This window comes from Nipponia nippon, unplaced genomic scaffold (genome assembly GCF_047370975.1).
Source record: "Nipponia nippon isolate SJK-2023a ecotype South Korea unplaced genomic scaffold, ASM4737097v1 scaffold_11, whole genome shotgun sequence".
Classification (NCBI taxonomy): Eukaryota; Metazoa; Chordata; class Aves; order Pelecaniformes; family Threskiornithidae; genus Nipponia; species Nipponia nippon.
The window spans coordinates 14186367-14200636 of record NW_028262302.1 but is presented as its reverse complement, the minus strand read 5'-3'; the positions used below and the strand labels follow the sequence as shown (position 1 = coordinate 14200636).

General features: G+C 45.7%; 1 protein-coding gene across 1 annotated transcript in view; it reads right to left on the bottom strand.

Moving 5' to 3' along the window:
- RIN3 (Ras and Rab interactor 3) overlaps positions 1–14270 on the bottom strand; it is a 72126-nt gene that overhangs the window by 19617 nt on the left and 38239 nt on the right. Inside the window, exons 4-6 of the mRNA XM_087747550.1 lie at positions 10028–10100; positions 6975–7066; positions 915–2402 (exon numbers count right to left, since the gene is read on the bottom strand). Coding sequence (XP_087603676.1) covers positions 915–2402; positions 6975–7066; positions 10028–10100 — 1653 coding nt within the window. The remainder of the gene's footprint in view (positions 1–914; positions 2403–6974; positions 7067–10027; positions 10101–14270) is intronic.

The following is a 14270-nucleotide window of genomic DNA, read 5'->3' as shown; positions in this document are numbered from 1 at the left end:
TTTAAGTCAAAAGAGCATGTGAGTGCATGCATGCATGCTTTTTCTGGCTGTATGGCTTTGACTGGGATAAAAAATCCTACAGCTCTTTGTATATTCTGTCACGAATGTACATTAAACAGGCCAGTCCATTTCTTAGCAAGGAGGGAAGTAGCACATTACTTCCTCACAGAATATTGAATGAGAAGCAACAAAACACCCCTAAACTGCCAAAAAATATTATTTTTCCTCCCCAAAGGCAAAGCATGTCTGTGGCAAAGAGAGGTGAATGCTGCATTTTGGAGCCAGCAGTGGTCTTGCAGCAGGCAGCTCTTTCGCACCTCTGAGCTCTGAGGAGGACAGAGCAGGATCAAGTGATTCCTCCAACCTGCCACTCAAAATCATCGTTGTCTTGTCCCTCCTTGTGAGACAGTGACTGACGCCTGATCTGGCTGCCAAATGCAGGGAGTTCTCCATCCCCACTGCAGAGTGTGGGGCAGTGGACATGGAAGGCCATGGGGAACACAGCTGTGGAGGGGGAACTTGGCCTTTTGTGTTTCCAGTGAACACAGCTCTGTGTGTGTGTGCCTGTGCATACACATATATATATACACACACACTCTCATATTTGTCTGTGTGTATACGCATATGCATATATACATACATATATGTCTCTCTCACACACAAACACACATCTCTTCTGCTTAAACTCTTCCCTTTAAAATATTTGTAATGGGATTTCCCCCCTCATTGATCTCCCAGTTTTTAGAGCTGCTCCTCCAAGTGCTGGCAACCACAGAGTAGATTTCAATTTGCACCCCTCAGATTTTAGGAGATGGTTCATAATTCTGTAAACCAGAACCTGTGTCTGCATAATCCTGTCTTCCTCCTTACCTTCCCAAATTCTTCCTGAGGATGAGTAAAGCACAGTCACCTACCTAACTGTTCCTCGGTGTAGGAGGCTGGGTCTATCAGGGATTTCAGCTCGGTGCTCTGCACTAAGTAACTCTTCAGCTGTGTCATCATCATCCGGATTTCTTGTAGCATCTCTGTGCTGGAGCTCTGCTTTGCCATCATCTCTAAACTGTACACTTTGTAGTCCTGCACCAGGTTGCCAAAGTACGAAACCTTGTCCTGTGCCAGCTCCACTATCTTCTTCTGCAGCTTCCTGTCACTAGACAAAAAGACTGTGAAGACATTGGACAGGCTCACAAAGGACAGCCTGTTCTTGGCCTTGTCCAAGATCATGCAGCGTGTCTTTTTACCGGATGAACTACTCAGCATCTCCAGGTCATCCTCTGTGCTGCTGGTAGAGTAGGAGTCTGGCTCAGACGCTGACGCCTGAGCCATGGCGCTGCCTCCCAGGCCCTCCAGGGAGGAGTGCGAACCTTTCAGTTCAGCTGAGTTGACAGATTTGCAGCCATGTCCCTGTTCAGTCTTGGTGTGTGTGCAAGTGGCACCACCTGCCACTGTATCTGAGCTGCTCTTCCACAAATCCTGCGCTGTGGCCGTGGTAGTCTCTGCCACTGTTCTTTGCTTCAACTGGCAGGAGCTGGGGATCCTCGGTACCTGGGAAAGCCTCTTCCGTCTTGGTGGTGGGATAGGAGGTGACTTTCCTTTCTCAATGGCATTGACTTGTATCTCAGGCATGTCCTTCTTCTTCTCTGCAGGTTCGGGCTTTGTCTCCTGAAACTGTGATACAGCCCTTTCGGGAACCTCCCCAGGCATTTCTACAGCCTTTTTGCACAGCAAACTTTTATCTCTGCTCTCTGTACTTGTGTCTTGTTTTTCTTCTGTCCGTTCCCCTTTCAGCGTTTCACAACTTCCAGGCTTACCCACAGAGCTCTCCTCCGAGGTCCTCTCACACAGCCGCCTCCGTGGAGGGACAGAAGGCTGGGAGCCCTTCTTGGGGCTCACTGCTGAGGGCTCGTTGACTGAGCAGCTCTGCTTCCTTTCTTCTTCTTTATTGTCACCGCCCTCAATTTTCATTTCCTTGATGCTCTTTCCTAGTGGCTGAAGAAGCAGCTCGTTTTCTTCACAGGCAGTCATGGGTTCCCACAGGAGCTTCAGAGAAGGTTTCTGAATGAGAGTGTGAGAAGGTGGAGGTGGAGGGGGGCGGCGGGGAGACTTCCTTTCAGCAAGCCTGGTATCAGGGGGGAGATCGGCGCTCACAGCATGGCTTTTAGGAGGAGGTACATCTGGAGGAAAAGGATTACTGCACTCTTCTATAAAAATAGGATTCACGAACCACAGCCTGTCATTTCCTATTGACAGCTCAATTTCACATGAGCAGTGGTTTGTGCTACTTGCAAAACATTGGGTAGATCTTAAATCGTCTGCCTGGGCAGTGCTGAAAGCAGAGTCTTTTGTAGGGTGGGATAACTTCTCTCCTCTTCCTCTGTGGTTTAAGGAGGAATTCCAGAAATCTGTCAAAAAAAAAAAAAAAAAAAAAAAAAAGAGAGAGAAAGAAAAGAAGAATGAAAAGATGCTCTGAGAGAATTTTAGCTGCTAACAGTATGTAGAAGTCCTACTCTTTGTTAAAAAGAAATGGTACACAAGCTTTCACACCTCTGCACAAAACAGTGTGAAGAAAGGGTTGCCTGCTTTATGTGTGTGAGATGCTTCAAACCAGGGGACAAGCTCAGAAGCTTCATCAGAAACCTCTTTCTGGCCAATTTTTGGACACTCATCTAGTGAAAACTGTTAATGCTGTTCAGCCTGTGCAGCACGAGCAGGAAGGTACAAGTAACAAATATGAATGATTGTGAAAAGGGGTCTATGGCTTGTTCAGTGATCACTGCCCTCCAGATGCAAATAGCTGGGGATACCTGAGGTGAGGGTGTGAAGACCCCAGGCGAGTTCTGTCTCCTCCTTGCTGACTGTGGGAAGGTGGAGTGCTGAGATATACAGCCTGGATCCAATGTGCACCAGGAGCACGAGAGACATCAAATGAAGATGACTCTACTGTGCAGCAAGCTCATGTGGCAGAGCCTGTTCTACACAGAGTTCTGATCCTGCTTTGCAGTACAACCAGTCTGGAAACACATGATTTTAAATACCTTTCACAGATTAAAATTACCATTAACCTCTATAGCTCTGGATGACAATTATCCATAGCCATGCCCACTCTCTGTTTTGCACCTTGCCTCGAGACTGCCTGCCTGCCTGCAGGTGTAAGAGAGGAAAGATGGTGCAAAATACTGTGTACACAGGAAGGTTGTATACTGAAGGACTAAAGAATAGTTAAGTACTTCAGTGCCATCAGCTGTGACTGGAAAAGGAAGATGGTGTTTCAGATGCAAGTAGTCATTTCTATATATCACAAACTGCTTACAGAATTTGTCTTTGAATAACTTGTTTTAAAAACTTACAAAGCATTTGTACATTTTTTTAATAGATTCAGTATCACATTTAACCTTTTTCCCTTCCCCCAGAAGTGAGTTTTCAAACCTGCTTGCCTTACCAGTCTGATTGCTTTTAACCACTAATTTTAACCAATTAGCTGCTAATCCGGGGTCCACTACTGCAAGCATCAGGAAACACGATCCTGCAAACCCCATGTGTTCTGACCAAGGAAAAGGGTATAAACCTCTGAGGGTATTCACTGGGTGAGGACTGTATAGGTTCCCACAGATTTAGGGACAAGGGAAAGATGGGAAATTCTGGAAACACAAGGATGCAGATAACTAAATAACTATTTCGGCACGCTTGGTCCCTGGACACAGAGCTGACACTGATGGCACATTCTTTTGGGTGGACTTTCAGGGGATGTGAACAAGGCTGCCACGCAGCGCCTTAACCCTGCCCTGCCTGGTGTCAAGCCTGTCTCGCTGCAAAAACATCATGTGCTGGGCCCAACAGGGGACAGATAGGGCTGCACACGTGTGAGATGCCCCTCAGTGCTGAGCTCGCGGTACAGCTCTCGGGATGGTGCCTTCAGCTCTGCCTTGCCAGGGCCCTGTTCTCCTGTCGGCTGCACCAGTGTAGAGCCCAGCCCATCACAGGGAAGGGGGCCCAGGGCTGAACTGGCCAGAGCTCTGGGCAAGGTCTGCCTGTGCCTCTTCCTAAAAATCAGCACCCCAGAAAAGCTCAAAGGAACTTCTAGTCAGAAAGGTCATAGCAGAACTCAAAACAGAGCAAAGAAACTCTTCAACTAAAGCCAACACAGACCTCGGGAGTGAAACACATTCTGATAAAATCTCTCCCTTGCTCGCTGCATCCCCAAAGACAGGCCACTTCTTCCCGTTTTGCTCCCCGGTGCAGCCGTGACTTTTGACAGCTTCCTCCTTGCAGCCAGCTCCACGCCATTGCTGCCAAAGCCATCTTCTCTCTGCTGCCACCATGACCTGTTCTCTGCAGGGCTCTGCCTTTCCCCCATGGTGCCCTGAGCCCGCTGCTGGCCTTGCCTCCCACTGCCAGTGATGTGGTCCCCTGGGGCACAGCCAGCTGCCCCAGGGACAGGGACTGTCCCCCTCCCTCCAGCCGGTGCAAGTGCTGCAGGCAGGGCAGGACGGGCAGGCTGACACCTCGCTGCCCCTCCGCTCCCTCTAACCAAGCCTTGCTATAACATAGGCACAGAGTAAGCCATGCTCAGGTGAACTAAAAGACTGTCCATTCCCATAAGGATAAAATTGCTGGTTTAGCCTCTCGCTGCCTAGGCTAGTGTCCATGGCTACTTCGACTTCATAAGCGTGTCACCATGTTTTCTCAGGGAGGCTGAGGTTAGAGCAGCTTTATTCTCTGATTTCCTACCATGAGAGGGAGGAGAACAAAGAAGCTTCAAATTAAAGTGTTGCCAGGAACAGCAGCACTCTTGACAACAGAATTCGGGAATAGACGTGCAGATGCAACCACACATAATAGCATCACACTGCCAACCCCCTCACGTCTGAGACTATCTGGGCTATGATTTCCTTTAAACGCTCCAACTCTACTGGGTGTTAGCAAATGCGAGACAGTGGAAGTTGCTTTTCTAAGTCAGAATATAATGCTGTGGAGTCTCATGGGCTGAGGAAATGGTGAGTAAACCAATCTACAAAAGGGAAGTTGGTTTTCTCAGCAGTGGTCAGGATAAGACACTATGATGAAAATGCAATGCTCCACTCAGACTGTGAAGGACCAGATGAGGTGGTCTTACCAAGGGTGACACAGCTGCTTCAGAGAGGGTGTTTCCCAGCCCAGCCACGCTGTTTCATACAGCAGGAAAAGCAGTTTGATTATCTTCCATTGCTGTCCTGGCTCTTCCCTTAGCTTACACTCTGGGAGGGATAATTAAGCAGCTCTTTGAGACTCTGGCATGTCTGTGATGGTATGTGCTCTTTGTGCAGTGCAATCACGCTAATTCTCCTGCTAGAATGCCTTCTGTAGCAGCAAGGTCAAGACTAGAGCGCCTGCAGTACATCCTCTTTGACAATACACATAACAGCCAGATCCTCTGTGGAACAATCCATCTGGCGGGTAGATATCTTACTTCTATCCCCTCAAAAAACATATCACTTTGAAATAAATAAAAAGCAACATATGAGAATTTCAAACAATGCTAGCTTTCCTTTGGGAGTGCCACTTCGGGCAGCACTTATTGTTTGTGTACCCATTAGGACCCATGAAACTTTGTTCCAGGAAGCAGTAAACAGCATCACTCATTACTTCAGCCTGTTTGACTTTACTGAGACAGCATGGCACTCCAAGAAGCTAGCATCATTTCCCAGGAAATCTTTACACAACAGCAGGTTTTCTTCTGTTGTCAGAAACTTTCCTGGCATGCAATATACTGTGGCAAGCAAACCTCCAAGCATCACCACTTTCATGACCACCAGTGTACAGGAGAGAAGGAAGAAGACTACAACCAACATTGCTTTGGTGCTTGTGCTTTATTTAAGCCTTCCTTTCAGAAGCTGCTGGAGACTTGCCCGAGTCAGGTTCTCCTCTGCTGTCTCAAATTAGACAGAGGGTTGAAGAATCATGATATACACTTCTCACATTTTAATCCAAATGTTTACACTTGTTACAATAAAATTAATAATAAGTTTACAACTTGCTATCTGAAGTTGTAAAGGAGCTTTTTTTAAGCAGTAAGTGCTGGCTGGACACCCATATGCAAAGATGCTTTGGCAAATTGGAACATATTCAAAATAGAGGATGCTGAAAGTGTTAGAGGCAAATCCAATGATCAAATTCAACAAAGCCACCTGAACTGAAACCAGTGGGGTTTGCCCATGCCTTCTGGGAGGTATAATGCAGAAGATCCAAAAATAGACCCCAAAGCCCCAGGGTGCTCTAGTGAGTATCTCTAAGTGAGCTAACTCTTCAGCTTTCACCATTGTTTGTCTGGTTTCAACAGCTGAGGGAAAACTGAAAAGCGAAGCAGCATGAGAGTGGCTAACTGTAATAGCTGTCTCAAGTGGAGTGTGTTAAATGAGAAGGAATAGGAAGGAGATCTCCTTAGTTAACAGAACTGCATTTCCCAACTCTGTAACTTTATACATTTGATCTAAAATTTGCTCGTTTGGTGCTGTCACTAAAAATAACATTCCTGTTTGTATCTGATTAGTGTGAGGCGAGAGAACATGCTGGGACACTACACATTTCTCTGCCAACTAGAAATCCTGCAAGAGGAAGCAGAAATATCAAAATTAAAAAATATCACACTTCCATCAGCATTGCCCCCACACATCAGTAGGGGAAATTGCAAAGGTGTTTTCCTCATTTCATATACCTCAGATACCAACTACTTCCAATGTGTGTAAGCTATCCTGAGAGGCTGTGCCGCGCTTCGGTTGTTGAAAGCCCCGGCTTCTGTCCAAAGGGCGAGTGGTCTTTATTTCAGTGTGTTTCTATAAACATAAAGATCAGAAACACCTTCTCTCTTGCATTCAGGCCTCTTCAGCTATTCTGAAGTCAATAAACAGTTCATCTATCCACCAGTTGCAGTATGTCTGTGCGAGGCACCACGGTTCTCATAAGTCAGAGTGAAACCCTGGCTGCTTTGAGGGACTTACCTATCCCCAGACTAGAGATAATTTCAAGGTCTTGAAAGCTACTGGCTTCTAATATTGCTTGTGGCAGCTTCAGGGTGAAGGGCAGCAAATCTCTGTAAAATGAAACACAGTGAAAAATCAACAAAAGAATAAACCCCACAGGAACTCCAGATTTTACCCTTGGTTTTAGTGATTGAACTCGTTCACAATTTCAGCCCTGTTCTGCAAAGTCCTGGATGTTGTCAAAGGAAGATCTCACGGCCAGTAAGGCATCATGGACATTGTGCCGGCCTGGGTTGCTCTGATTTCACAAGAGATCACCAGCTCCCATGGTGATGCTTCATGTGGTGATGCTGGCTTAATCACTGCACCTTGGCTTCCTCCTCCGAAAACAGCAGGAACGCCTCTCACCTCAGGGGAGGCCACAAGGGTTGAAATACCTTCCCATGAAAAGTGAGGTGTTGCAAATGGTAATTATTGTAATTAGAAAAGACATTCTTTCTGGTGTGGAGGGGATTTGCAGTCCTTTTTCTTTCTCTTTACCTCTCCCCACCCTGCTTCCTCTTTTAAAGATCAGTGTAAGTGTAAGGCATGGGGACATGGCAAGACACAGTGGGGTTAGGGAAGGAAGACCCCCCCCTGGGGAAGGGAAGCCCCTGGGTGAAGCGACCAACAACAATGAAGTGCTGCATGACACTGAGAAAACACATATATCCCTCTACTCTCTGCTCTCAGACTTCTGACTGCTTGTTTTCTTGAAAGATGCTGTATTTTTACTGAAAAGAAGATGCACTTTCTCAGAGGATGGTAGTTGGGTTTCACTGAAACACACCCTAAGTCTCAAATAATTTAACAAAGCTCTTGGGCTGGTAGTGAACTGTTCGGTTTGCCTCTTGCCCAATGACAATTCACTAAACCTGTTCCTACCTCAATTCCCATTCTAACAAGGACTAGAAAAGCCAGTAATAATAGTCCCTAAAAGGTAGCAAGGAATGGTTCAGGGTCATTTTACACATTAAAAATTTAACAAAATGTTCTGCAAGCTGCAGGGAATTATTTTAGAAAAAGCTGCCCTTGTGAGTAGGTGGTCTCTGCTACACAAATGCACACCCCAAAAACGCATGTCACTGCAGACCTGGGGAGGACCGATCTGTTGACAGATGAATGCAGGGGGGCAATTTTTACACTTATTAACAGATATATATCTTACTGATGTACTGTGTATTTCATGGGTTCTCTGTGCACCACTAAGCACTCTGTCGTCACATTGTTTGACATAAACTGATGTGATCCCACGATTATTTTTTTTCATGGCAGATATCAGGTTTAAAAGAGGAAGAGGGTCCATGGACCTTCTGCTTTCTTTGTTTTTGTTATATGCATGAGTAGTTCCCCTCTATTTTTTTTTTCTTTTTTTTTTTTTGGTAGAAAAATACATCTAAAAATTAGGAAACATGAAGACATTACCCTCATAGAAAAAAATCTGGTTTTATTTGTGGGGCAGCAGCTTGCAGAGAAGCCACTAAGTCACCTGTTACCTACAGGTGTTATTTTTGTGATCTAAGGCAATCTAGCCAGGCCAAACTTTCTTTTCAGAAGAGCCTGTCAGACCTGATTGATAACCTGTTCCCAGCTATTTATAGATGACTATTTACTACAGCCCTGAGAACGGGCCTACAAGAGAGCTCCTACAAGCTGCCAGCAAATGGTAGGTCAGTGCCTAAGAGCCTTTTTATTACCTGCTTCTCTCAGAAAATTATTCCCTATTTCCCTTGTCTTTTGACAGCGACCTGAGAAATCACATGAACCACCTGAATGTGTATTTGGCACTCAGAAGTAACATCTATAACAGGAACTAACAGAAAAGGTTTTCTTTCTTTCTGGGACTCTTTTTTAAGCCATGATCCTTTCTGCAGGAAAGCAGAAGCGAGCAGATTTTCCCTCCCATCAGCCATTTGACTAGAAATGCCCAATTCTTGTTTGCATTTGGGCTCTTCTTTGTTCCTTTGGTAAGACAGAAATCTTTATAGGTAGCCAGAGGTTAATTTATGCCCGTTCTATAGGGTCTATACACATCTAGATGGCTAAATGTCTTTTCATTGATGGGGTGAGACAGAGCACGGTCCCTTGCGTGTGGGTAGGAGTCCTGGCCCAGCAGCGTTGAACTCAGCTGGCTGCAGAAGCAGCCCCCAAAATAGTGTAAGTGTTACTGGCTGGGTAAGTTGCAGCACGCTGTATCATACCATAGATAGACTGTTCCTACTACATGACCTAACCAAGTCACTAACACGACTGCCTTGTAAACACATCCTGAATCTGCTTTCCGCTCTTAAATGGAAATAACTACTTTAAGAGTCATCTAAGTTTATATAGGGGAGGTCAAAAGTTTATACCCAACTCAGAACCAGGCCTGCTGCAGCAGGAATGGGGTAAGCAGGTTGTGGAGGTATCACTGCAGTGTGCTTAGCACAAATGCAGATTAGAGGAGACTGCAGATGCTCTGTGTAATTAAACTCTGTGCCCACTATGGTTGGTATCTCTGTGCTGAGCAAACAAACAAGGTCTGTTCTTTATCGCCTTATTTTATTTTTAAATTTTGGCTAAAGAACAGAAATTGTTTCAGGACTGCTCTCCTTGACAGATTCCCCATAGGTGACTAAGAGCTCTGAGTCTCCCACAGGCAACAGTCAGCTAGCAGGTTTGCCAAGTCGCTGCCAGGCGTGTGTGGATGCTTAAAGCTGCTTTTAATAAGAGATGGTTAATCCAGGAACCTTTTTCCTCCCTGCCCTGCTAGCCCCAGTCCTGTGCCTCGGTCCTTTGTGGTTGCAGCCCTACGGACCTTCCTCAGACAAAGCTTCCAGCTTCAGGGGCAGCTGTGGTTATGGTGTGCGTGGCTAGAAACTAGGTGATCTGGCCCCATTGTACGTACTAGCATCTGAAACACCTCCTAGTCTGGCAGGTAAGAGGAAACCGGAGGAAACAGCTGGGGCTGTGCTGTGACTGGATACTGGGGCAAGGCAGTCCAGAGGGGAGAGCGAAGCGACCCCTTCATGGAAGCAATGAATCCAACTCACCTACTGACGCAGTAGAAGGCAACCAGTTTGAAGACATCCTCAAATACAAGGACAGATCCTTCCAGGTACAGAACTGATGAAAAACAAAAAAGACAGTCAGCAACTGTTTTCTTTGAGCTGTATGGTGGGTTTGGCTCACACACCTTATATTCTCTGATTGTCCAGTATTTGCATGGACTAATATGAAGAAGCATAAAGAACTGGCTTCAGATGGCCAAACGCAATGAGATTCTTCAGGGAAACACTAGAGAAGAAATGTCTCAGGCAGGCTTTCTGAATGGTTAGCTTAAGACATGAGAGCGTTGTGACAGTAGTAGAAACAATGGGAAGAAAAAAAACCCAGGTCACAGCCAAAGGGTTCATTACAAGCCCATCTATCTCTAAGGACGTGCAGATCCACAATACATATGGGGCTGACCTTGTGACTCTCCATGCTGGAATCTGGTTTGGTCTGGATGGACAAAGTGCTTTGAAGTAAAAAAAAAATAGAAATTACTATTTCGTTACTATGTGTGTGGGCTCTGACCTGGGTCATGCAGGCAGTATGAGCACAGCCTATTTGTATCAACCCTGTCTTCTCCCTCCCATTGTGCTATACAGTGACAGCACTTTCCTTTAAGTGTCAAAATACAATCTACGCCACATTGCAGAGTTCTTCAAGATGACCTCCTTTATAACAGCATGCTATGGCATTGTGTAGCCCAAAGCTCACATGTTATTATAGAGATTTTGGCTGCTAAGCTAGAAAAAATTCACTGGCTGGTGGAGAAAATTTCTCATTGACCGATAACCCAAGGCAGAGAGAAAGAGGTGGATCTGCAGGAGAGAGGCCTCCATCTTTGCTTCTGCTTTATAGTCTCACAAATTGTCTATGCCCCTGTGTACACAACATACCATCACAGAGACTGATAAGTTTAAGGAAATCTCTGGTGGTTTCTCAAAAATGCCTCCTTACTGGTGGTGGAGAACTGGAGCCCCAGAGCTGCACTGTTCCTGCTGCAGGAGCACGCCAGGAGTCCTCCGGGAGCAGCACCAGCTCAAACCCACACAGTGGTGCCCACAGCTGCTCTGCATCTTCCTTCACTGTTTTTTAGGCCACAGCTCGGAGCTGTGGACACAAAGCTCAGCTATCATCATTCAGCTTCCTCGGTCTGCCATGATTCACGGCCCTGTGAAACGTCTCCAGCTCCCTGCCCTGCCTGCCTGGTTATTAGTTCCCCTACGAAGCAGGACCTCCAGCACCTGCAGGAGGGACACATCCGCCTGGCTCTCCTCTCCCCCAGCTCCGTGCACTGGCTCTTGTTCTCCAGCCAGCAGAGAATCCCACTGGAAGGAAATGCTCAAGCTTGTCTCTTACTCAGCTTCAGAGTTCATTCCCCAAATAAGGCATCTCCTCCTTTTACTTCTCCCTTTGTCCTAGCCCAGGCCCTGCAGATTGCTATTTTGGGCTGAATACACCAATGTAGGCATTTTTTAAAGAGGTAAAGGCCATGTAATTCTCAGAAGTCTTTCCTAACATCAATTTGTGTTGGATCAGCACGAACAGATCAGTCTCAGTGTGCACATGACACCAGACTGCAACGTGGAGTTTAAAACATACTTTGAGCAAAACAATCCCTTTCCTTTACTTTTCTCCCGCAACTGGAAAAATAAATATTCAGCAAGTTTTTTCTTTTTCCTTAGTAAGAATCATGTTTCAGTCAGGGATTTTCATTAAACATCTACCATGAACAATTTCTATAGTTTGAAATCCATCTGCTTCACAGCTCTGACACAGGAAACAAAAATAAAGACAAAACCCAGTGCTGTTCCAGAGAATTAACCAAAAGCCAAGAGTCTGAACTCACTCAAATCTCCAGCAATTAAATAAAGCCCTTTGTGTGGATGACGGTTTTAAAGACTGTTAAGAACCACATGTTCACTTTGGCCTCCCGAGCTGCAGGTGTACGTAGGAGAGCAGGCTGCACCTGTACATGTTTACAGACATGAGCAGATCGCTTGGATTGGGACTAATGATTGTTTCTGTGCCAGGAAGCTCTGCCACTTGGGAGCTTGAATTTTAGACAAAAGAATATTAATTTGAGCCCCTCAGTGTCAGGAGTATCCACACAGAAGTGCCTTGTCACCGTACAGCTACTCTTCCTCCCATATATAGATAAATAGCATAAAACCCCACAAATCACCAGGAATTATATAGCTAAAGCAGTCTAGGTACAAAAGCTGCTGGAGCTTAAGGACAGGAGTTTTCAGCAGGTGGTGTATAGAAACTGGACTGTCCCTGGTCTGCTCTGAGAGGCCGTAGAAGGTAACAAAATCAAGTGTATCTGTCAGCAGGCTGGAATTCATCATAGAGAGACCCACAGCTCTGCTGGGACATTTTTGGGTGGCCTGAAAACAAATAAGAATAGAAACACACTGCTTTAGATGGGTCATTACTCAAGGCACTAGCACCATCAGGACCAATACTCTGCCCAAAATTTATTCTGAACAGTGACAGTGTCAAGCAGCCTGCACAGGGCTACTAGCGTGGCCACTGGGACCCGCTCCCAGCACAGCACCCATGGGGAAGGCTTTGCAATCTCCTGTGTGGAAGGTCTTCCTTGGGAGAAACTGTAACACTTTTTCTTTAACCTGTTTTTATCTCGACACCTGCTGACTGCCAGCAGGCATCGCAGATAAGCAGTGCTTCCTGGCCGCTTTGCTGTCGGGTGGCAAATGATGGGTTTGGTATAGGAACATCACTTGTGGGAATGGTTGTCATTCGCTTGTGGAGACCATTAAGTGGGTCCTGCTGCATGTTTTTGATTCTTGGAAAGATGCAGAAGATAGCAAGTTTGTACAGCTAAAGGCTGTGCTGACTGCTGGGGACAACGTATCTCTGCCCCAGTGCCATTACTGCCCTCCAGGCACCCTGCTCTGAGAAGACAGTCAGGAAGAGGTGCTTTTCTCTGGCTGTGGATGTGCTGTGGGTAGCTGGGGACATTTCACTGGCATGAGCAATGCTGCTCAGGGAGGGATCATGATGTTGCCATTTATAGGAACTCGTGACTTTTGCAAAAGCTACAAGTAGACACTTTTCTGCCAGACTGCTGTAATCCTGCTGAGAACTGCAGAGACTAAATTCCACTTTCTTGAGCTCATAAAACTACACCCAGGGCACCTGAAGAGCAAGAAAATCTCTATGTCTCACCAGAACAGTGGCAGGATGTCAAGAATATGATCAAAAGCAACAGCAAAACTAGGATGGGTTCTGTGAGCCAAACATATTGCCACAACACATACATTGAGTTTTACCTGACACTTAGAAGCCCACAGAAAAAAGTCACCTTCAGGAAATAAAAGGGGAAATGTGTAGATCAATGGGCAATTTTGAGCCGTCTGAAAGAAAGATATCAGAATGAATTGAAAACTTTTTTATGGGTGATGGAAGCATTAGTAACATGAATTAGTGGTTCACTGTTGACCATACTCTTTTTTTGTGTCCTTTGTGCAACTCAATAAGTGAATAGGACATGGCCAGGTTATGAACTGCTATAAATATTTGTGATTGTCTCATCTTTCCCTTTACTACACCAACATGCTCTGAGGAGTGTCGTCTTTCAGCACTGACTGGAATCTGTCTTCATGTTTCCTTTACTCTTTAGATCTCCCCATCATTTCTCCACCCAGATGCCGATGTTTTTGAGTCACACTGTCACTGGGCATTCTGCCTTCCTTTCTTCTTTGATTTTTCCCCACAGACTTGTGTTTGCTAGTCCTGTTGTTCTGGTCACGTGGACAAACCACCCCAATTTCCATCCTCTTACTGCTTACATAAGCTCACGGGACCCAATTACTTCAGCTTCTTCTTCTCTAATGGCACTGTTAGTCCTATTCACTGTTTTTGGCATCTGTGTAATCCTTCAGAGACATCTGAATTCAAAGATATTAATTCCTTATTCTGCAGCAGTTGTGTTGACAGAGGACTACTGAGAACAGAACCATCCTCAGAAGTCCTGCTTGGATGTGCTTGAGATGCTCTTATCTTTCCAGATTCTGGCAAACTGTGAGATTTGTCATCACGGGAGAGATTCCACTTGTCTCTTTCTGTTTTAAGATTTAAGATTATAACTCCACAGCCTCCTAACCAGACCTCTCATTGGTGTTTCCCTCCTTTGATATAAGTCTCTGGCTTGATACCACAGTGGCCATGACCTTGCTTGCACTGACCTTTGCAGTAAGCAGCACTGGCCAGCTCTGCTGC